The sequence below is a fragment of the Ascaphus truei genome, unplaced genomic scaffold (genome assembly GCF_040206685.1).
Source record: "Ascaphus truei isolate aAscTru1 unplaced genomic scaffold, aAscTru1.hap1 HAP1_SCAFFOLD_257, whole genome shotgun sequence".
In the NCBI taxonomy this organism is placed as follows: Eukaryota; Metazoa; Chordata; class Amphibia; order Anura; family Ascaphidae; genus Ascaphus; species Ascaphus truei.
In genome coordinates, this window is record NW_027455503.1 from 32,063 (window position 1) to 58,712 (window position 26,650).

At 53.3% G+C, this 26,650-nt stretch overlaps 1 protein-coding gene across 1 annotated transcript in view; it reads left to right on the forward strand.

Annotated features, from left to right (window-relative positions):
* The window catches only part of LOC142481358 (intraflagellar transport protein 172 homolog), a 146,799-nt gene that overhangs the window by 31,309 nt on the left and 88,840 nt on the right, over nt 1-26,650 (forward strand). The window contains exons 6-7 of the mRNA XM_075582826.1: nt 10,290-10,409; nt 25,629-25,724. Of these exons, the coding sequence (XP_075438941.1) occupies nt 10,290-10,409; nt 25,629-25,724 (216 nt within the window). The remainder of the gene's footprint in view (nt 1-10,289; nt 10,410-25,628; nt 25,725-26,650) is intronic.

Below are 26,650 nucleotides of genomic sequence, written 5' to 3' on the forward strand. Positions count from 1 at the left end.
CACACATACATGTAATACATACACACACATACATGTAACACATATACACACACACACATGTAACACATATACACACACACATGTAACACATACACACACATACATGTAACACATATACACACACATGTAACACATACACACACATGTAACACATATACACACACATGTTACACATATACACACACATGTAACACATACATACACACACATGTAACACATTCACACATACATGTAACACATACACACACATGTAACACATACACACACATGTAACACATACACACCTACATGTAACACATACACACACACACACACACATGTAACACATACACACACATGTAACACATACACACACATGTAACACATACACACCTACATGTAACACATATACACACCTACATGTAACACATACACACATACATGTTACACATACACACACATGTAACACATACACACACATGTAACACATACACACCTACATGTAACACATACACACACACACATGTAACACATTCACACACATGTAACACATACACACACATACACACACATACATGTAACACATATACACACACACATGTAACACATACACACACATACATGTAACACATATACACACACATACATGTAACACATACACACACATACATGTAACACATACACACACATACATGTAACACATACACACACACACACACATGTAACACATGCACACACATACATGTAACACACACACATACATGTAACACATATACACACACATGTAACACATACATGTAACACATATACACACACACATGTAACACATACACACACACATGTAACACATACACACACATACATGTAACACACACACACACACACACACACACACACACACACACACACACATGTAATACATACACACACACATGTAACACACACACACACACACACACACACACACACACACACACACACACACACACACACACACACACACACACACACACACATGTAACACACATGTAACACACATACATGTAACACACACACATACATGTAACACATACACACACACATACATGTAACACACACATACACACATACATGTAACACACACATACATGTAACACATATACACACACGTAACACATACACACATACATGTAACACATATACACACACACACATGTAACACATATACACACACACACACACACACACATGTAACACACATACATGTAACACACACATACATGTAACACATACACATGCATACATGTAACACATATACACACACACACATGTAACACATATACACTCATGTAACACATACACACACACATACATGTAACACATACACATACATGTAACACATACACACACACACACATATAACACATACACACACATACATGTAACACATATACACACACATACATGTAACACATATACACACATACATGTAACACATACACACATACATGTAACACATACATGTAACATACACACACACATACATGTAGCCCATATACACACACATACATGTAACACATACACACACATACATGTAACACATATACACACTGTGACGGGAGACGCGCTTAATAACACATTTATATTTCGTGGATCCTGATTGAGCAGAACAGGTTGAGCAAAATAAACTGAGATTTATTCCCTTGATAGGCAAACACACAACAACTGCAGAATAAACTTAATAATTACACTCACAGGTAGAGAAACAGAGGATAATGTCCAGAAATGTGCAAAGCACCAGGAGATTGTCCTTTAAACTGTAGTCCATTTGCAAATTGCCAAATAAATAGCCAGTCCAATCCTTCTGTGCATGTGCAAAGTCTTTTCTGGTAGTTTTAAATGCTTGAAGAAATCAGGTAACAACAGCAACAGCAACAACACAGGAACAACACAGGAGCAACACAGGAATGAGGGGTACAGGCCTTTTTAAGGACAAGGGCCTGTGAAGTGTTACATTAGCCTCATCCCATTGGCAAGGAATTATCTTCCTCCTATCAGAACCTGCCATGTCACATGGGCAAATCCTACAGCCAGCTCAGGTAACTCTGAGCATGCTCAGTAAGCAGCTTGGTAGCACTGCTAAGTAAAAAGGGGCCACTCATTTCTGGGGACGCAATGTCTGGAGTTTGGTCCCAAGGTGTGAAATATCTAGGACGAGTAGCAGGATTTGCTACTCAAAAACATCCTGATTAAGGGACACTTTACGAATCTGGGGTCTTTTGATATGCAACTTCCAGAGAGACTTACAGCTGTGGGCCTAGCAGGCTAGCTTTCAAGCTTGCATAGGCAAGTGACCCAGCTCATAGGTGTCAAAACATTTGGTTCTGGTATGCAAAACATTTGGTCCTTAATGCATTACAAAGGCAGGCAGAAACAATAGCATCCTGCCTGTACATATAAAACTGCAACAGAAAGGCACTTTATCAAAAATATATGTTTCCCTTATGACAAAGTTATATTTTTAATATGTGTGTACTTGAGGGGTTACACTGAGGCTGCACACCGAAATTCAGGGTGCTGGCTCACTCCGTTCCTCAATTAGCAGTCTTAATGGAACGGCTCCTGTTATTCAGCACTGCAGGTATAGATTATCCTGCAAAACGGGGACAGCAATGCATATAAAATTAACCCCTTCACCCCCAATGCCCACTGCCTTTATTAATGCGCTGATTACCCCCATTACCCCCATTTTTGCCACACACACACACACACACACACACACACACACACACACACACACATGTAACACATACACACACACATGTAACACATACACACACATACAACACATACACACACATACATGTAACACATACACACACATACATGTAACACACACACACACACACACACACACACACACACACACACACACACACACACACATATACACACACATACATGTAACTCATATAGACACACATGTAACACATACACACACATGTAACACATACACACACACACACACACACACACACACACACACACATGTAACACATACACACACATACATGTAACACACACACACACACACACACACACACACACACACACGCACGCACAGGTAACACATACACACACACACACACACACATGTAACACACATACATGCAACACACACACATACATGTAACACATACACACACACACATACATGTAACACACATATACATGTAACACATATACACACATACATGTAACATATACACACGCATACATGTAACACATACACACACATACATGTAAGACATACACACACACACACATGTAACACATACACACACACATGTAACACATATACACACACATACATGTAACACATACACACACACATATATGTAACACATATACACACATGTAACACATACACACACATACATGTAACACATGCACACACACATGTAACACATATACACACATACATGTAACACATACACACATACATGTAACACATACACACACACATGTAACACATACACACACATACATGTAAAACATATACACACACACATTTAAAACATATACACACACACACACAGACATGTAACACATATACACACACATGTAACACATACACACATACATGTAACACATATACACACACATACACATGTAACACATACACACACATACATGTAACACATATACACACACATACATGTAACACATACACACATACATGTAACACATATACACACATACATGTAACACATATACACACATACATGTAACACATACATGTAACACATACACACATACATGTAACACATATACACACACATACATGTAACACATACACACACATGCATGTAACACATACACACACATGTAACACATACACAAACATACATGTAACGCATATACACACACACATGTAACACATACACACACATACATGTAACACATACACACACACACACACATGTAACACATACACACTCATACATGTAAAACATACACACACACACACACACACACACACACACACACACACAGTCACACACACATGTAACACATGCACACACATACATGTAACACATACACACACACATGTAGCACACACACACATACATGTAACACACACACATACATGTAACACATACACACACATACATGTAACACACATACACACATGTAACACATACACACACACATGTAACACATACACACACATACATGTAACACATACATGTAACACATACACACATGTAACACACACATACATGTAACACACACACACACACACACATACATGTAACACATATACACACACACATACATGTAACATATACACACACCTACATGTAACACATAAACACACATACATGTAAGACATAAACACACACATACATGTAACACACACACACACACACACATACATGTAACACATATACACACACACATACATGTAACATATACACACACACACATGTAACACATATACACACATACATGTAACACATACACACACATATATGTAACACATATACACACACACACATGTAACACATATACACACACATGTAACACATACACACACATACATGTAACACATACACACACACATGTAACACATATACAAACACATGTCACACATACACACACATACACGTAACACATACACACACATACATGTAACACATATACACACACATGTAACACATATACACACACATGTAACACATATACACACACATGTAACACATATACACACACATACATGTAGCACATACATACACATACACACACATGTAACACATATACACACACCTACATGTAACACATACACACACATACATGTAACACATATACACACACATACATGTAACACATACATACATACATGTAACACATATACACACATACATGTAACACATATACACACATACATGTAACACATACACACACATACATGTAACACATATACACACACATACATGTAACACATACACACACATGTAACACATACACAAACATACATGTAACGCATATACACACACATGTAACACATACACACACACACACACATACATGTAACGCATATACACACACATGTAACACATACACACACATACATGTAAAACATACACACACACACACACACACACATGTAACACATGCACACACATACATGTAACACATACACACACACGTAGCACACATACACACATACATGTAACACACACACACACATACATGTAACACATACACACACATACATGTAACACACACACATACATGTAACACATATACACACACATGTAACACATACACACATGTAACACATACACATACATGTAACACATACACACACATACATGTACATATACATGTAACACATACACACACACATGTAACACATATACACACACATACATGTAACACACACACACACACACACACATGTAACACATATACGCACACATGTAACACACTGAGGCTGCACACCGAAATTCAGGGTGCTGGCTCACTCCGTTCCTCAATTAGCAGTCTTAATGGAACGGCTCCTGTTATTCAGCACTGCAGGTATAGATTATCCTGCAAAACGGGGACAGCAATGCATATAAAATTAACCCATTCACCCCCAATGCCCACTGCCTTTATTAATGCGCTGATTACCCCCATTTTCGCCACACACACACATGTAACACATACACACACACATGTAACACATACACACACATACAACACATACACACACATACATGTAACACATACACACACACACATACATGTAACACATATAGACACACATGTAACACATACACACACATGTAACACATACACACATGTAACACATACACACACATACATGTAACACACACACACACACACATTTAACACACACACACACACACACACACACACACACACACACACACGTAACAAATACACACACACACACACACACACACACACACACACACACATCACACACATACATGCAACACACACACATACATGTAACACATACACACACACATACATGTAACACACATATACATGTAACACATATACACGCATACATGTAACACATACACACACATACATGTAAGACACACACACACACATGTAACACATACACACACACATGTAACACATATACACACACATACATGTAACACATACACACACATATATGTAACACATATACACACATGTAACACATACACACACATACATGTAACACATGCACAAATGCATGTAACACATACACACACACATGTAACACATACACACACATACATGTAAAACATATACACACACATGTAACACATACACACACATACATGTAAAACATATACACACATACACACACAGACATGTAACACATATACACACACATGTAACACATACACACATACATGTAACACATATACACACATACATGTAACACATATACACACACATACATGTAACACATACACACATACATGTAACACATATACACACATACATGTAACACATATACACACATACATGTAACACATACATGTAACACATACACACACATACATGTAACACATATACACACACATACATGTAACACATACACACACACATGTAACACATACACACACATGTAACACATACACAAACATACATGTAACGCATACACACACACACACACATGTAACACACACACACACATACATGTAACACATACACACACACATGTAACACATACACACTCATACATGTAAAACATACACACACACACATGTAAGACATGCACACACATACATGTAACACATACACAGATACATGTAACACACACACATACATGTAACACATATACACACACATGTAACACATACACACATGTAACACATACACACACATGTAACACATACACACACATACATGTAACACATACATGTAACACATACATGTAACACACACATACATGTAACACATATACACACACATACATGTAACATATACACACACATACATGTAACACATGAACACACATACATTTAAGACATAAACACACACATACATGTAACACATACACACACACATGTAACACATATACACACATACACACACATATATGTAACACATATACACACATGTAACACATATACACACACATACATGTAACACATACACACACATGTAATACATACACACACACACATGTAACACATATACAAACACATGTAACACATACACACACATACACACACATACATGTAACACATATACACACACATGTAACACATATACACATATGTAACACATATACACACACATACATGTAACACATACATACACATACACACACATGTAACACATACATACACATACACACACATGTAACACATATACACACACCTACATGTAACACATACACACACATACATGTAACACATATACACACATACATGTAACACATACACACACATGTAACACATACACACACATACATGTAACACATATACACACACATACATGTAACACATACACACATACATGTAACACATATACACACAGACATGTAACACATACACACATACATGTAACACATACACACACATACATGTAACACATATACACACACATACATGTAACACATACACACACAGACGTGTACCACATATACACACACATGTAACACATACACACACATACATGTAACACATATACACACACATAACACATACACACACACATGTAACACACACACACACACACACATATGTAACACACACACACACGTACCACATACACACACACGTGTAACACATACACACACACATGTAACACATACACACACACACATGTAACACATACACAAACATACATGTAACACATTCATACACATGTGTAACACATACACACACCTACATGTAACGCACACACATACATGTAACACACACACACATACATGTAACACATACACAAACACACATACATGTAACACATACATGTAACACATACACACACATACATGTAACACACACACACACACACATACATGTAACACATACACACACATATGTAACACATATACACACACACATGTAACACATATACACACACATACATGTAACACATATACACACATACTTGTAACACATATACACACACACATACATGTAACACATATACACACACATGTAACACATACACACACATACATGTAACACATACACACACACATACATGTAACACATACACACATACATGTAACACATACACACACACACACATGTAACACATACACACACACATACACACACATACATGTAACACATACACACACACACACACACACACATGTAACACATACACACACACATGTAACACATACACACACATACATGTAACACATACACACACATACATGTAACACATACACACACATACATGTAAAGGGAAATAATAATGTTTGTGATTAGATTGTAAGCTCTGCAGACCGTCGCTGCATATAGTAGCGCACCACGCACAGCGCTGCATACTATATCAGTAATGCACCCTGCACAGCGCTCTCCCTGTGTACAGTGACTCACTCCCTGTGTACAGTGACTCTCTCTGTGTATAGTGACTCTCTCCCTGTGTACAGTGACTCTCTCTGTGTATAGTGACTCTCTCCCTGTGTACAGTGACTCTCTCCCTGTGTATAGTGACTCTCTCCCTGTGTACAGTGACTCTCTCCCTGTGTACAGTGACTCTCTCTGTGTATAGTGACTCTCTCCCTGTGTACAGTGACTCTCTCCCTGTGTACAGTGACTCTCTCCCTGTGTACAGTGACTCTCTCCCTGTGTACAGTGACTCTCTCCCTGTGTACAGTGACTCTCTCCCTGTGTACAGTGACTCTCTCCCTGTGTATAGTGACTCTCTCCCTGTGTACAGTGACTCTCTCTGTGTACAGTGACTCTCTCCCTGTGTACAGTGACTCTCTCTGTGTACAGTGACTCTCTCCCTGTGTACAGTGACTCTCTCCCTGTGTATAGTGACTCTCTCCCTGTGTACAGTGACTCTCTCCCTGTGTACAGTGACTCTCTCCCTGTGTACAGTGACTCTCTGTGTACAGTGACTCTCTCCCTGTGTACAGTGACTCTCTCCCTGTGTACAGTGACTCTCTCCCTGTGTACAGTGACTCTCTCCCTGTGTACAGTGACTCTCTCTGTGTACAGTGACTCTCTCCCTGTGTACAGTGACTCTCTCCCTGTGTACAGTGACTCTCTCCCTGTGTATAGTGACTCTCTCTGTGTACAGTGACTCTCCCTGTGTACAGTGACTCTCTCCCTGTGTACAGTGACTCTCTCCCTGTGTACAGTGACTCTCTCCCTGTGTACAGTGACTCTCTCTGTGTACATTGACTCTCTCCCTGTGTATAGTGACTCTCTCCCTGTGTACAGTGACTCTCTCTGTGTACAGTGACTCTCTCCCTGTGTACAGTGACTCTCTCTGTGTACAGTGACTATCTCCCTGTGTATAGTGACTCTCTCCCTGTGTACAGTGACTCTCTCCCTGTGTATAGTGACTCTCTCCCTGTGTACAGTGACTCTCTCCCTGTGTACAGTGACTCTCTCCCTGTGTATAGTGACTCTCTCCCTGTGTACAGTGACTCTCTCCCTGTGTATAGTGACTCTCTCCCTGTGTACAGTGACTCTCCCTGTGTATAGTGACTCTCTCTGTGTACAGTGACTCTCTCCCTGTGTACAGTGACTCTCTCCCTGTGTATAGTGACTCTCTCCCTGTGTACAGTGACTCTCTCCCTGTGTACAGTGACTCTCTCTGTGTACAGTGACTCTCTCTCTGTGTATAGTGACTCTCTCCCTGTGTATAGTGACTCTCTCCCTGTGTACAGTGACTCTCCCTGTGTATAGTGACTCTCTCCCTGTGTACAGTGACTCTCTCCCTGTGTACAGTGACTCTCCCTGTGTACAGTGACTCTCTCCCTGTGTACAGTGACTCTCCCTGTGTATAGTGACTCTCTCCCTGTGTACAGTGACTCTCTCCCTGTGTACAGTGACTCTCCCTGTGTACAGTGACTCTCTCCCTGTGTACAGTGACTCTCCCTGTGTATAGTGACTCTCTCCCTGTGTACAGTGACTCTCTCCCTGTGTACAGTGACTCTCCCTGTGTACAGTGACTCTCTCCCTGTGTACAGTGACTCTCTCCCTGTGTACAGTGACTCTCTCCCTGTGTATAGTGACTCTCTCCCTGTGTACAGTGACTCTCTCCCTGTGTACAGTGACTCTCCCTGTGTACAGTGACTCTCTCCCTGTGTATAGTGACTCTCTCTCTCTCTGCAGTGTGGGAATCTGGGTAAATCCGCAGAGGTGAATTCTCGAGATCACCAGGAGTTTGAGCAGATGTTACTCATTACTCATTACTACTCTACACGCGCAGCAGCACAGGGCGTCCAGCAGCTGGTGAGACGTCCTCCCGGCTCTCTCACGGGCCGCTCTCTCTCACAGGCCGCTCTCTCTCACGGGCCGCTCTCTCTCACGGGCCGCTCTCTCTCACAGGCCGCTCTCTCTCACAGGCCGCTCTCTTTCACGGGCCGCTCTCTCTCACGGGCCGCTCTCTCTCACAGGCCGCTCTCTCACGGGCCGCTCTCTCTCACAGGCCGCTCTCTCTCACAGGCCGCTCTCTCTCACAGGCCGCTCTCTCTCACAGGCCGCTCTCTCACGGGCCGCTCTCTCTCACAGGCCGCTCTCTCTCACAGGCCGCTCTCTCTCACAGGCCGCTCTCTCTCACGGGCCGCTCTCTCTCACAGGCCGCTCTCTCTCACGGGCCGCTCTCTCTCTCACAGGCCGCTCTCTCTCTCACACAGGCCGCTCTCTCTCACAGGCCGCTCTCTCTCACAGGCCGCTCTCTCTCACAGGCCGCTCTCTCTCACACAGACCGCTCTCTCTCACAGGCCGCTCTCTCACAGACCGCTCTCTCTCTCACACAGACCGCTCTCTCTCTCTCACACAGGCCGCTCTCTCACACAGGCCGCTCTCTCTCACAGGCCGCTCGCTCTCTCACAGGCCGCTCTCTCTCTCACACAGGCCGCTCTCACGGGCCGCTCTCTCTCACGGGCCGCTCTCTCTCACAGGCCGCTCTCTCTCACAGGCCGCTCTCTCTCTCACAGGCCGCTCTCTCTCTCACACAGGCCGCTCTCTCTCACAGGCCGCTCTCTCTCACAGGCCGCTCTCTCTCACAGGCCGCTCTCTCTCACACAGACCGCTCTCTCTCACAGGCCGCGCTCTCTCTCTCACACAGGCCGCTCTCTCACACAGGCCGCTCTCTCTCACAGGCCGCTCTCTCTCACGGGCCGCTCTCTCTCACAGGCCGCTCTCTCACACAGGCCGCTCTCTCTCACAGGCCGCTCTCTCTCACAGGCCGCTCTCTCTCACAGGCCGCTCTCTCTCTCAGGCCGCTCTCTCTCTCTCTCACAGGCCGCTCTCTCTCTCACAGGCCGCTCTCTCTCTCTCACGGGCCGCTCTCTCTCACAGGCCGCTCTCTCTCTCTCACGGGCCGCTCTCTCTCACAGGCCGCTCTCTCTCTCTCAGGCCGCTCTCTCGCTCTCTCACAGACCGCTCTCTCTCACAGGCCGCTCTCTCTCACAGGCCGCTCTCTCTCACAGGCCGCTCTCTCTCACGGGCCGCTCTCTCTCACGGGCCGCTCTCTCTCTCTTTCTCTCACAGGCCGCTCTCTCTCACAGGCCGCTCTCTCTCACGGGCCGCTCTCTCTCACAGGCCGCTCTCTCACACGGGCCGCTCTCTCTCACGGGCCGCTCTCTCACGGGCCGCTCTCTCTCACAGGCCGCTCTCTCTCACAGGCCGCTCTCTCTCTCACAGGCCGCTCTCTCTCACAGGCCGCTCTCTCTCTCACAGGCCGCTCTCTCTCACACACAGGCCGCTCTCTCTCACAGGCCGCTCTCTCTCACAGGCCGCTCTCTCTCTCAGGCCGCTCTCTCGCTCTCTCACAGGCCGCTCTCTCTCACGGGCCGCTCTCTCTCACGGGCCGCTCTCTCTCACGGGCCGCTCTCTCTCACGGGCCGCTCTCTCTCACAGGCCGCTCTCTCACACAGGCCGCTCTCTCACACAGGCCGCTCTCTCTCACAGGCCGCTCTCTCTCACAGGCCGCTCTCTCTCTCTCTCACAGGCCGCTCTCTCTCTCACAGGCCGCTCTCTCTCTCTCACGGGCCGCTCTCTCTCACAGGCCGCTCTCTCTCTCTCACGGGCCGCTCTCTCTCACAGGCCGATCACTCTCTCTCAGGCCGCTCTCTCGCTCTCTCACAGACCGCTCTCTCTCACAGGCCGCTCTCTCTCACAGGCCGCTCTCTCTCTCTCTCACAGGCCGCTCTCTCTCTCACAGGCCGCTCTCTCTCTCTCACGGGCCGCTCTCTCTCACAGGCCGCTCTCTCTCTCTCACGGGCCGCTCTCTCTCACAGGCCGATCTCTCTCTCTCAGGCCGCTCTCTCGCTCTCTCACAGACCGCTCTCTCTCACAGGCCGCTCTCTCTCACAGGCCGCTCTCTCGCTCTCTCACAGACCGCTCTCTCTCACAGGCCGCTCTCTCTCACAGGCCGCTCTCTCTCACAGGCCGCTCTCTCTCACAGGCTGCTCTCTCTCACAGGCCGCTCTCTCTCACAGGCCGCTCTCTCTCACGGGCCGCTCTCTCTCTCTTTCTCTCACAGGCCGCTCTCTCTCACAGGCCGCTCTCTCTCACGGGCCGCTCTCTCTCACAGGCCGCTCTCTCTCTCACACAGGCCGCTCTCTCTCACGGGCCGCTCTCTCTCACGGGCCGCTCTCTCTCACAGGCCGCTCTCTCTCTCACACAGGCCGCTCTCTCTCACGGGCCGCTCTCTCACGGGCCGCTCTCTCTCACAGGCCGCTCTCTCTCACAGGCCGCTCTCTCTCTCACAGGCCACTCTCTCTCACAGGCCGCTCTCTCTCACAGGCCGCTCTCTCTCACGGGCCGCTCTCTCTCACGGGCCGCTCTCTCTCACAGGCCACTCTCTCACAGGCCGCTCTCTCACAGGCCGCTCACTCTCACAGGCCGCTCTCTCTCACAGGCCGCTCTCTCTCACAGGCCGCTCTCTCTCACACAGACCGCTCTCTCTCACAGGCCGCTCTCTCTCTCACACAGACCGCTCTCTCTCACAGGCCGCTCTCTCTCACAGGCCGCTCTCTCGCTCTCTCACAGGCCGCTCTCTCTCACAGGCCGCTCTCTCTCACAGGCCGCTCTCTCTCACAGGCCGCTCTCTCTCACAGGCCGCTCTCTCTCACAGGCCGCTCTCTCGCTCTCTCACAGGCCGCTCTCTCTCACAGGCCGCTCTCTCTCACAGGCTGCTCTCTCTCTCTCACAGGCCGCTCTCTCTCACACAGGCCGCTCTCTCTCACAGGCCGCTCTCTCGCTCTCTCACAGACCGCTCTCTCTCTCACAGACCGCTCTCTCTCACAGACTGCTCTCTCTCACAGGCCGCTCTCTCTCACAGGCCGCTCTCTCTCACAGGCCGCTCTCTCTCTCACACAGACCGCTCTCTCTCACACAGGCCGCTCTCTCTCACAGGCCGCTCTCTCTCACAGGCCGCTCTCTCTCACAGGCCGCTCTCTCTCACAGGCCGCTCTCTCTCACAGGCTGCTCTCTCACAGGCCGCTCTCTCTCACACAGGCCGCTCTCTCTCACAGGCCACTCTCTCGCTCTCTCACAGACCGCTCTCTCTCTCACAGACCGCTCTCTCTCACAGACTGCTCTCTCTCACAGGCCGCTCTCTCTCACAGGCCGCTCTCTCTCACAGGCCGCTCTCTCTCTCACACAGACCGCTCTCTCTCACACAGACCGCTCTCTCTCACACAGGCCGCTCTCTCTCACAGGCCGCTCTCTCTCACAGGCCGCTCTCTCTCACAGGCCGCTCTCTCTCACAGGCCGCTCTCTCTCACAGGCTGCTCTCTCGCTCTCTCACAGGCCGCTCTCTCTCACACAGGCCGCTCTCTCTCACAGGCCGCTCTCTCGCTCTCTCTCACAGGCCGCTCTCTCGCTCTCTCACAGACCGCTCTCTCTCTCACAGACTGCTCTCTCTCACAGGCCGCTCTCTCTCACAGGCCGCTCTCTCTCACAGGCCGCTCTCTCTCACAGGCCGCTCTCTCTCTCACACAGGCCGCTCTCTCTCACAGGCCGCTCTCTCTCACAGGCCGCTCTCTCTCACAGGCCGCTCTCTCTCACATGCCGCTCTCTCTCACAGGCCGCTCTCTCTCACAGGCCGCTCTCTCTCACAGGCTGCTCTCTCGCTCTCTCACAGGCCGCTCTCTCTCACAGGCCGCTCTCTCACACAGGCCGCTCTCTCTCACGGGCCGCTCTCTCTCACGGGCCGCTCTCTCTCACGGGCCGCTCTCTCTCACAGGCCGCTCTCTCTCACAGGCCGCTCTCTCTCACGGGCCGCTCTCTCTCACAGGCCGCTCTCTCACACAGGCCGCTCTCTCTCACGGGCCGCTCTCTCTCACGGGCCGCTCTCTCTCACAGGCCGCTCTCTCACACAGGCCGCTCTCTCTCACAGGCCGCTCTCTCACACAGGCCGCTCTCTCACACAGGCCGCTCTCTCACACAGGCCGCTCTCTCACACAGGCCGCTCTCTCACACAGGCCGCTCTCTCACGGGCCGCTCTCTCTCACAGGCCGCTCTCTCTCACAGGCCGCTCTCTCTCTCACAGGCCGCTCTCTCTCTCACACAGGCCGCTCTCTCTCACAGGCCGCTCTCTCTCACAGGCCGCTCTCTCTCACGGGCCGCTCTCTCTCACAGGCCGCTCTCTCACAGGCCGCTCTCTCTCACGGGCCGCTCTCTCTCACAGGCCGCTCTCTCTCACAGGCCGCTCTCTCTCACAGGCCGCTCTCTCTCACAGGCCGCTCTCTCTCACAGGCCGCTCTCTCTCACACAGACCGCTCTCTCTCACAGGCCGCTCTCTCTCTCTCTCACAGACCGCTCTCTCTCGCACAGACCGCTCTCTCTCACACAGACCGCTCTCTCTCACAGGCCGCTCTCTCTCTCACACAGACCGCTCTCTCGCTCTCTCACAGACCGCTCTCTCTCACAGGCCGCTCTCTCTCACAGGCCGCTCTCTCGCTCTCTCACAGGCCGCTCTCTCTCACAGGCCGCTCTCTCTCACAGGCCGCTCTCTCTCACAGGCCGCTCTCTCTCACAGGCCGCTCTCTCGCTCTCTCACAGGCCGCTCTCTCTCACAGGCCGCTCTCTCTCACAAGCTGCTCTCTCTCTCTCACAGGCCGCTCTCTCTCACAGGCCGCTCTCTCACGGGCCGCTCTCTCTCACAGGCCGCTCTCTCACACAGGCCGCTCTCTCACGGGCCGCTCTCTCTCACAGGCCGCTCTCTCTCACAGGCCGCTCTCTCTCACAGGCCGCTCTCTCTCTCACACAGGCCGCTCTCTCTCACAGGCCGCTCTCTCTCACGGGCCGCTCTCTCTCACGGGCCGCTCTCTCTCACAGGCCGCTCTCTCTCACAGGCCGCTCTCTCTCACGGGCCGCTCTCTCTCACAGGCCGCTCTCTCTCACAGGCCGCTCTCTCTCACAGGCCGCTCTCTCTCACAGGCCGCTCTCTCTCACAGGCCGCTCTCTCTCACAGGCCGCTCTCTCTCACACAGACCGCTCTCTCTCACAGGCCGCTCTCTCTCTCTCTCACAGACCGCTCTCTCTCTCACAGACCGCTCTCTCTCACACAGACCGCTCTCTCTCACAGGCCGCTCTCTCTCTCACACAGACCGCTCTCTCGCTCTCTCACAGACCGCGCTCTCTCACAGACCGCGCTCTCTCACAGGCCGCTCTCTCTCACAGGCCGCTCTCTCGCTCTCTCACAGGCCGCTCTCTCGCTCTCTCACAGGCCGCTCTCTCTCACAGGCCGCTCTCTCTCACAGGCCGCTCTCTCTCACAGGCCGCTCTCTCTCACAGGCCGCTCTCTCGCTCTCTCACAGGCCGCTCTCTCTCACAGGCCGCTCTCTCTCACAGGCTGCTCTCTCTCTCTCACAGGCCGCTCTCTCTCACACAGGCCGCTCTCTCTCACAGGCCGCTCTCTCGCTCTCTCACAGACCGCTCTCTCTCTCACAGACCGCTCTCTCTCACAGACTGCTCTCTCTCACAGGCCGCTCTCTCTCACAGGCCGCTCTCTCTCACAGGCCGCTCTCTCTCTCACACAGACCGCTCTCTCTCACACAGGCCGCTCTCTCTCACAGGCCGCTCTCTCTCACAGGCCGCTCTCTCTCACAGGCCGCTCTCTCTCACAGGCCGCTCTCTCTCACAGGCCACTCTCTCTCACAGGCCGCTCTCTCTCACAGGCTGCTCTCTCGCTCTCTCACAGGCCGCTCTCTCTCACAGGCCGCTCTCTCTCACAGGCCGCTCTCTCTCACAGGCCTCTCTCTCTCACAGGCCGCTCTCTCTCACAGGCTGCTCTCTCTCTCTCACAGACTGCTCTCTCTCACACAGGCCGCTCTCTCTCACAGGCCGCTCTCTCGCTCTCTCACAGACTGCTCTCTCTCACAGGCCGTTCTCTCTCACAGACCGCTCTCTCTCTCACAGACCGCTCTCTCTCTCACAGGCCGCTCTCTCTCACAGGCCGCTCTCTCTCTCACAGACCGCTCTCTCTCTCATAGGCCGCTCTCTCTCACAGGCCGCTCTCTCTCACAGACTGCTCTCTCTCACACAGGCCGCTCTCTCTCACAGGCCGCTCTCTCGCTCTCTCACAGACCGCTCTCTCTCACAGACTGCTCTCTCTCACAGGCCGCTCTCTCTCACAGGCCGCTCTCTCTCACAGACCGCTCTCTCTCTCACAGACCGCTCTCTCTCTCACAGACCGCTCTCTCTCTCACAGGCCGCTCTCTCTCTCACAGGCCGCTCTCTCTCACAGGCCGCTCTCTCTCTCACAGACCGCTCTCTCTCTCACAAGCCGCTCTCTCTCTCACAGGCCGCTCTCTCTCACAGGCCGCTCTCTCTCTCAGGCCGCTATCTCTCTCACAGACCGCTCTCTCTCTCACAGGCCGCTCTCTCTCACAGGCCGCTCTCTCTCACAGGCCGCTCACTGTCTCTCACAGGCCGCTCTCTCTCTCTCACAGGCCGCTCTCTCTCACAGACCGCTCTCTCTCTCACAGGCCGCTCTCTCTCACAGGCCGCTCACTCTCATAGGCCACTCTCTCTCTCTCACAGGCCGCTCTCTCTCTCTCACAGACCGCTCTCTCTCACACAGGCCGTTCTCTCTCTCACAGACCGCTCTCTCTCACACAGACCGCTCTCTCTCTCACAGGCCGCTCTCTCACACAGGCCGCTCTCTCTCACAGGCCGCTCTCTCTCTCACAGGCCGCTCTCTCTCTCACAGGCTGCTCTATCTCTCTCTCTCATAGACCGCTCTCTCTCACACAGGCCGCTCTCTCTCACAGGCCGCTCTCTCGCTCTCTCACAGACCTCTCTCTCTCACAGGCCGCTCTCTCTCTCACAGGCCGCTCTCTCTCTTTCACAGGCCTCTCTCTCACAGGCCGCTCTCTCTCTCACAGGCCGCTCTCTCTCTCACAGGCCGCTCTCTCTCTCACAGGCCGCTCTCTCTCTCACAAGCCGCTCTCTCTCTCACAGGCCGCTCTCTCTCTCACAGGCCGCTCTCTCTCTCACAGGCCGCTCTCTCTCTCACAGGCCGCTCTCTCTCTCACAGGCCGCTCTCTCTCACAGGCCGCTCTCTCTCACAGACCGCTGTCTCTCTCTCTCTCACAGACCGCTCTCTCTCTCTCTCTCTCTCACAGGCCGCTCTCTCTCTCACAGGCTGCTCTCTCTCTCTCACAGGCTGCTCTCTCTCTCACAGGCCGCTCTCTCTCTCACAGGCCGCTCTCTCTCTCACAGGCCGCTCTCTCTCTCACAGGCCACTCTCTCTCTCACAGGCCGCTCTCTCTCTCACAGGCCGCTCTCTCTCACAGGCCGCTCTCTCGCTCTCTCACAGACCTCTCTCTCTCACAGGCTGCTCTCTCTTTCACAGGCCTCTCTCTCACAGGCCGCGTTCTCTCTCACAGGCCGCTCTCTCTCTCACAAGCCGCTCTCTCTCTCACAGGCCGCTCTCTCTCTCACAGGCCGCTCTCTCTCTCACAGGCCGCTCTCTCTCTCACAGGCCGCTCTCTCTCTCTCACAGGCCGCTCTCTCTCTCACAGGCCGCTCTCTCTCACAGGCCGCTCTCTCTCACAGACCGCTGTCGTTCTCTCTCTCACAGACCGCTCTCTCTCTCTCTCTCTCTCTCACAGGCCGCTCTCTCTCACAGGCTGCTCTCTCTCTCACAGGCCGCTCTCTCTCTCACAGGCCGCTCTCTCTCTCACAGGCCGCTCTCTCTCTCACAGGCCGCTCTCTCTCTCACAGGCCGCTCTCTCTCTCACAGGCCGCTCTCTCTCTCACAGGCCGCTCTCTCTCACAGGCCGCTCTCTCTCACAGACCGCTGTCTCTCTCTCTCTCACAGACCGCTCTCTCTCTCTCTCTCTCACTGGCCGCTCTCTCTCTCACAGGCCGCGCTCTCTCTCACAGGCCGCTCTCTCTCTCACAGGCCGCTCTCTCTCTCTCTCACAGGCCGCTCTCTCTCTCTCTCACAGGCCGCTCTCTCTCTCTCTCACAGGCCGCTCTCTCTCTCTCTCTCACAGGCCGCTCTCTCTCTCTCACAGGCCGCTCTCTCTCTCTAAGGCCGCTCTCTCTCTCTCTAAGGCCGCTCTCTCTCTCACAGGCCGCTCTCTCTCTCTCTCACAGGCCGCTCTCTCTCTCTCACAGGCCGCTCTCTCTCTCTCTCACAGGCCGCTCTCTCTCTCTCTCTCACAGGCCGCTCTCTCTCTCTCTCTCTCTCACAGGCCGCTCTCTCTCTCTCACAGGCCGCTCTCTCTCTCTCTAAGGCCGCTCTCTCTCTCTCTAAGGCCGCTCTCTCTCTCTCACAGGCCGCTCTCTCTCTCTCACAGGCCGCTCTCTCTCTCTCTAAGGCCGCTCTCTCTCTCTCTAAGGCCGCTCTCTCTCTCTCTAAGGCCGCTCTCTTGCTCACAGGCCACTCTCTCTCTCTCACAAGCTGCTCTCTCTCTCTCACAGGCCGCTCTCTCTCTCACAGGCCGCTCTCTCTCTCTCACAGGCCGCTCTCTCTCTCTCTAAGGCCGCTCTCTCTCTCTCTCACGGGCCGCTCTCTCTCTAAGGCCGCTCTCTCGCTCACAGGCCACTCTCTCTCTCTCACAAGCTGCTCTCTCTCTCTCACAGGCCGCTCTCTCTCTCTCTTTCTCTCACAGGCCGCTCTCTCTCTCTTTCTCTCACAGGCCGCTATCTCTCTCTCTCACAGGCCGCTCTCTCACTCTCACAGGCCGCTCTCTCTCACAGGCCGCGCTCTCTCTCTCTCACAGGCCGCACTCCCTCTCTTTCTCACAGGCCGCTCTCTCTCTCTCTCACAGGCCGCTCTCTCTCTTTCTCTCACAGGCCTCTCTCTCTCACAGGCCGCGCTCTCTCTCTCTCACAGACCGCTCTCTCTCTCTCTCACAGGCCTCTCTCTCTCTCACAGGCCGCTCTCTCTCTCTCTCACAGGCCTCTCTCTCTCTCACAGGCCGCTCTCTCTCTCTCTTTCTCTCACAGGCCGCTCTCTCTCTCTCTCACAGGCCTCTCTCTCTCTCACAGGCCGCTCTCTCTCTCTTTCTCACAGGCCGCTCTCTCTCTCTCTCACAGGCTGCTCTCTCTCTTTCTCACAGGCCGCTCTCTCTCTCTCTCACAGGCCGCGCTCTCTCTCTTTCTCTCACAGGCCGCTCTCTCTCTCACAGGCCGCTCTCTCTCTCTCTCACAGGCCGCGCTATCTCTCTCTCACAGACCGCGCTCTCTCTCTCTCTCACAGACCGCGCTCTCTCTCTTTCTCTCACAGGCCGCTCTCTCTCTCACAGGCCGCTCTCTCTCTCTCTCTCACAGGCCGCTCTCTCTCACAGGCCGCTCTCTCACAGGCCGCGCTCTCTCTCACAGGCCGCTCTCTCTCTCACAGGCCACTCTCTCTCTCACAGGCCACTCTCTCTCTCAGAGGCCGCTCTCTCTCACAGGCCGCTCTCTCTCTCACAGGCCGCTCTCTCTCTCTTTCTCTCACAGGCCTCTCTCTCTCTCACAAGCCGCTCTCTCTCTCACAGGCCGCTCTCTCTCTCTCTCACAGGCCTCTCTCTCACAGGCCGCTCTCTCTCGCAGGTCGCTCTCTCTCTCTTTCTCTCACAGGTCGCGCTCTCTCTCACAGGTCACGCTCTCTCTCACAGGCCACTCTCTCTCGCTCTCTCTCTCTCACAGGCCGCGCTCTCTCTCACAGGCCACGCTCTCTCTCACAGGCCGCTCTCTCTCACAGGCCGCTCTCTCTCTCCCTCTCTCACAGGCCGCTCTCTCTCTCACAGGCCGCTCTCTCGCTGTTACAGGCCGCTCTCTCTCGCTCGCTCTTACAGGCCGCTCTCTCTCGCTCGCTGTTACAGGCCGCTCTCTCTCTCACTATTACAGGCCGCTCTCTCTCTCGCTGTTACAGGCCGCTCTCTCTCGCGCGCTGTTACGGGCCGCTCTCTCTCTCTCGCTGTTACGGGCCGCTCTCTCTCTCGCTGTTACAGGCCGCTCTCTCTCGCGCGCTGTTATAGGCCGCTCACTCTCTCTCGCGCGCTGTTACAGGCCACTCTCTCGCGCTGTTACAGACCGCTCTCTCTCGCGCTTTTACAGGCCGCTCTCTCTCGCTCGCTGTTATAGGCCGCTCACTCTCTCTCGCGCGCTGTTACAGGCCGCTCTCTCTCTCTCGCGCTGTTACAGTCCGCTCTCTCTCGCGCTGTTACAGGCCGCTCTCTCTCGCGCTGTTACAGGCCGCTCTCTCTCTCTCGCGCTGTTACAGGCCGCTCTCTCGCGCTGTTACAGGCCACACTCTCTCTCTTTGCTGTTACAGGCCGCTCTCTCTCTCTCGTGCTGTTACAGGCCGCTCTCTCACGCGCTGTTACAGGCCGCTCTCTCTCTCGCTGTTACAGGGCGCTTTTTTTCTCTCTCGCTGTTACAGGCCGCTCTCTCTCTCTCTCTCGCTGTTACAGGCCGCTCTCTCTCTCTTTGCTGTTACAGGCCGCTCTCTCTCTCTCGTGCTGTTACAGGCCGCTCTCTCGCGCGATGTTACAGGCCGCTCTCTCTCGCGCGCTGTTACAGGCCGCTCTCTCTCGCTGTTACAGGCCGCTCTCTCTCTCTCTCGCGCTGTTACAGGCCGCTCTCTCTCGCGCGCTGTTACAGGCCGCTCTCTCTCTCTCTCGCTGTTACAGGCCGCTCTCTCTCTCTTTGCTGTTACAGGCCGCTCTCTCTCTCTCTCGCGCTGTTACAGGCCGCTCTCTCTCATGCTGTTACAGGCCGCTCTCTCTCGCGCTGTTACAGTCCGCTCTCTCTCGCGCTGTTACAGGCCGCTCTCTCTCTCGCGCTGTTACAGGCCGCTCTCTCTCTCTCTCGCGCTGTTACAGGCCGCTCTCTCGCGCGCTGTTACAGGCCGCTCTCTCTCTCGCACTGTTACAGGCCGCTCTCTCTCGCGCACTGTTACATGCCGCTCTCTCTCGCGCACTGTTACAGGCCGCTCTCTCGCGCGCTGTTACAGGCCGCTCTCTCTCGCGCTGTTACAGGCCGCTCTCTCTCTCGCTGTTACAGACCGCGCTCTCTCGCGCTGTTACAGGCCGCTCTCTCTCGCGCGCTGTTACAGGCCGCTCTCTCTCGCGCACTGTTACAGGCCGCTCTCTCTCGCGTGCTGTTACAGGCCGCTCTCTCTCGCGCGCTGTTACAGGCCGCTCTCTCTCGCTGTTACAGGCCGCTCTCTCTCTCTCTCGCGCTGTTACAGGCCGCTCTCTCTCGCGCGCTGTTACAGGCCGCTCTCTCTCGCGCGCTGTTACAGGCCGCTCTCTCTCGCGCGCGGTTACAGGCCGCTCTCTCTCGCGCGCGGTTACAGGCCGCTCTCTCTCGCGCGCTGTTACAGGCCGCTCTCTCTCGCGCGCTGTTACAGGCCGCTCTCTCGCGCGCAGTTACAGGCCGCGCTCACTCGCTGTTACAGGCCGCTCTCTCTCGCGCGCTGTTACAGGCCGCTCTCTCTCGCGCGCGGTTACAGGCCGCTCTCTCTCGCGCGCGGTTACAGGCCGCTCTCTCTCGCGCGCTGTTACAGGCCGCTCTCTCTCGCGCGCTGTTACAGGCCGCTCTCTCTCGCGCGCTGTTACAGGCCGCTCTCTCTCGCGCGCGGTTACAGGCCGCTCTCTCTCGCGCGCGGTTACAGGCCGCTCTCTCTCGCGCGCGGTTACAGGCCGCTCTCTCTCGCGCGCTGTTACAGGCCGCTCTCTCTCGCGCACTGTTACAGGCCGCTCTCTCTCGCGTGCTGTTACAGGCCGCTCTCTCTCGCGCACTGTTACATGCCGCTCTCTCTCGCGCACTGTTACAGGCCGCTCTCTCGCGCGCTGTTACAGGCCGCTCTCTCTCGCGCTGTTACAGGCCGCTCTCTCTCTCGCTGTTAGAGGCCGCGCTCTCTCTCGCTGTTACAGGCCGCTCTCTCTCGCGCGCTGTTACAGGCCGCTCTCTCTCGCGCGCTGTTACAGGCCGCTCTCTCTCGCGTGCTGTTACAGGCCGCTCTCTCTCGCGCGCTGTTACAGGCCGCTCTCTCTCGCGCACTGTTACAGGCCGCTGTCTCTCGCGTGCTGTTACAGGCCGCTCTCTCTCGCGCACTGTTACAGGCCGCTCTCTCGCGCGCTGTTACAGGCCGCTCTCTCTCGCGCACTGTTACAGGCCGCTCTCTCTCCCGCGCTGTTACAGGCCACTCTCGCGCACTGTTACAGGCCGCTCTCTCTCGCGTGCTGTTACAGGCCGCGCTCTCTCGCGCACTGTTACAGGCCGCTCTCTCGCGCGTGCTGTTACAGGCCGCGCTCTCTCGCGTGCTGTTACAGGCCGCGCTCTCTCGCGCACTGTTACAGGCCGCTCTCTCTCGCGTGCTGTTACAGGCCGCGCTCTCTCGCGTGCTGTTACAGGCCGCGCTCTCTCGCGCACTGTTACAGGCCGCTCTCTCGCGTGCTGTTAAAGGCCGCTCTCTCCCGCGCACTGTTACAGGCCGCTCTCTCGCGCGCTGTTACAGGCCGCTCTCTCTCGCGCGCTGTTACAGGCCGCTCTCTCTCTCGCGCACTGTTACAGGCCGCTCTCTCTCGTGCGCTGTTACAGGCCGCTCTCTCTCGCGCACTGTTACAGGCCGCTCTCTCTCGCGTGCTGTTACAGGCCGCTCTCTCTCGCGCTGTTACAGGCCGCTCTCTCTCGCGCGCTGTTACAGGCCGCTCTCTCCTGCGCGCTGTTACAGGCCGCTCTCTCTCGCGCACTGTTACAGGCCGCTCTCTCTCGCGCGCTGTTACAGGCCGCTCTCTCTCCCGCGCTGTTACAGGCCGCGCTCTCTCTCTCTCTCGCGCACTGTTACAGGCCGCTCTCTCGCGCGCTGTTACAGGCCGCGCTCTCTCTCTCGCGCACTGTTACAGGCCGCTCTCTTGCGCGCTGTTACAGGCCGCTCTCTCTCTCTCTCTATCTCGCGCTGTTACAGGCCGCTCTCTCTCGCGCACTGTTACAGGCCGCTCTCTCTCGCGCGCTGTTACAGGCCGCTCTCTCGCGCGTTGTTACACGCCGCTCTCTCTCGCGCGCTGTTACAGGCCGCTCTCTCGCGCGCTGTTACAGGCCGCTCTCTCTCGCGCGCTGTTACAGGCCGCTCTCTCTCGCGCGCTGTTACAGGCCGCTCTCTCGCGCGCTGTTACAGGCCGCTCTCTCTCGCGCGCTGTTACAGGCCGCTCTCTCTCTCGCGCTGTTACAGGCCGCTCTCTCTCGCTCGCTGTTACAGGCCGCTCTCTCTCCCGCGCTGTTACAGGCCGCTCTCTCTCGCGCGCTGTTACAGGCCGCTCTCTCTCCCGCGCTGTTACAGGCCGCTCTCTCTCTCGTGCTGTTACAGGCCGCTCTCTCGCGCGCTGTTACAGGCCGCTCTCTCTCGCGCGCTGTTACAGGCCCCTCTCTCTCGCGCGCTGTTACAGGCCGCGCTCTCTCGCGCACTGTTACAGGCCGCTCTCTCTCGCGCACTGTTACAGGCCGCTCTCTCTCGCGCACTGTTACAGGCCGCTCTCTCGCGCGCTGTTACAGGCCGCTCTCTCTCGCGCGCTGTTACAGGCCGCTCTCTCTCGCGCACTGTTACAGGCCGCTCTCTCTCGCGCACTGTTACAGGCCACTCTCTCTCGCGCGCTGTTACAGGCCGCTCTCTCTCGCGCACTGTTACAGGCCGCTCTCTCTCGCGCTCTGTTACAGGCCGCTCTCTCTCGCGCGCTGTTACAGGCCGCTCTCTCTCGCGAGCTGTTACAGGCCGCTCTCTCGCGCGCTGTTACAGGCCGCTCTCTCTCTCGCGCGCTGTTACAGGCCGCTCTCTCTCTCGCGCGCTGTTACAGGCCGCTCTCTCTCGCGCGCTGTTACAGGCCGCTCTCTCTCGCGCGCTGTTACAGGCCGCTCTCTCTCGCGCGCTGTTACAGGCCGCTCTCTCGCGCGCTGTTACAGGCCGCTCTCTCTCGCGCGCTGTTACAGGCCGCTCTCTCTCCCGCGCTGTTTCAGGCCGCTCTCTCGCGCGCTGTTACAGGCCGCTCTATCTCGCGCGCTGTTACAGGCCGCTCTCTCTCGCGCGCTGTTACAGGCCGCTCTCTCGCGCGCTGTTACAGGCCGCGCTCTCTCTCGCGCGCGGTTACAGGCCGCTCTCTCTCTCGCGCGCTGTTACAGGCCGCTCTCTCTCGCGCGCTGTTACAGGCCGCTCTCTCTCGCGCGCGGTTACAGGCCGCTCTCTCTCGCGCGCGGTTACAGGCCGCTCTCTCTCGCGCGCTGTTACAGGCCGCTCTCTCTCGCGCGCTGTTACAGGCCGCTCTCTCTCGCGCGCGGTTACAGGCCGCTCTCTCTCGCGCGCGGTTACAGGCCGCTCTCTCTCGCGCGCTGTTACAGGCCGCTCTCTCTCGCGCGCTGTTACAGGCCGCTCTCTCGCGCGCAGTTACAGGCCGCGCTCACCTCGCTGTTACAGGCCGCTCTCTCTCGCGCGCTGTTACAGGCCGCTCTCTCTCGCGCGCGGTTACAGGCCGCTCTCTCTCGCGCGCGGTTACAGGCCGCTCTCTCTCGCGCGCTGTTACAGGCCGCTCTCTCTCGCGCGCTGTTACAGGCCGCTCTCTCTCGCGCGCTGTTACAGGCCGCTCTCTCTCGCGCGCGGTTACAGGCCGCTCTCTCTCGCGCGCGGTTACAGGCCGCTCTCTCTCGCGCGCTGTTACAGGCCGCTCTCTCTCGCGCGCTGTTACAGGCCGCTCTCTCGCGCGCAGTTACAGGCCGCGCTCACTCGCTGTTACAGGCCGCTCTCTCTCGCGCGCTGTTACAGGCCGCTCTCTCTCGCGCGCGGTTACAGGCCGCTCTCTCTCGCGCGCGGTTACAGGCCGCTCTCTCTCGCGCTGTTACAGGCCGCTCTCTCTCGCGCACTGTTACAGGCCGCTCTCTCTCGCGCGCTGTTACAGGCCGCTCTCTCTCGCGCGCGGTTACAGGCCGCTCTCTCTCGCGCGCGGTTACAGGCCGCTCTCTCTCGCGCGCGGTAACAGGCCGCTCTCTCTCCCTCCCTCTCTGCAGGAGACAGTCGCTGCCAGGCTGAGCTGCTCCTTATTACGTCACACGGATCTGCTCCCTGCGGACAAGTGTTTCTATGAGGCTGGAATCTCTGCCAAGGTACAGACGTGTGTGTGTGCGTGTGTGCGTGTGTGTGCGTGTGTGTGTGTGTGTGTGTGTGCGTGTGTGTGTGTGTCTATGTGTGTGTGTCTGTGTGTGTGTGTGTGTGTGTGTGTACCTTTTCTCTATATATATATATATATCTCTATCACTGTCACAGAGCTGTGTGTGTATATATCACTGTCACAGAGCTGTGTGTGTGTATATCACTATCACAGACCTGTGTGTGTGTACAGGTATATCACTGTCACAGAGCTGTGTGTGTATATATCACTGTCACAGAGCTGTGTGTGTATATATCACTGTCACAGAGCTGTGTGTGTGTATATCACTGTCACAGAGCTGTGTGTGTATATATCACTGTCACAGAGCTGTGTGTGTATATATCACTTTCACAGAGCTGTGTGTGTATATATCACTGTCACAGAGCTGTGTGTGTGTATATCACTGTCACAGAGCTGTGTGTGTATATATCACTGTCACAGAGCTGTGTGTATATATCACTGTCACAGACCTGTGTGTGTATATATATCACTGTCACAGAGCTGTGTGTATATATCACTGTCACAGACCTGTGTGTGTATATATCACTGTCACAGACTTGTGTGTGTGTATATCACTGTCACAGAGCTGTGTGTGTATATATCACTGTCACAGAGCTGTGTGTGTATATATCACTGTCACAGAGCTGTGTGTGTATATATCACTTTCACAGAGCTGTGCGTGTATATATCACTGTCACAGAGCTGTGTGTGTGTATATCACTGTCACAGAGCTGTGTGTGTATATATCACTGTCACAGAGCTGTGTGTGTATATATCACTGTCACAGACCTGTGTGTGTATATATCACTGTCACAGAGCTGTATGTGTGTGTGTGTATATATATATATATATATATATATATATATATATATATATATATAT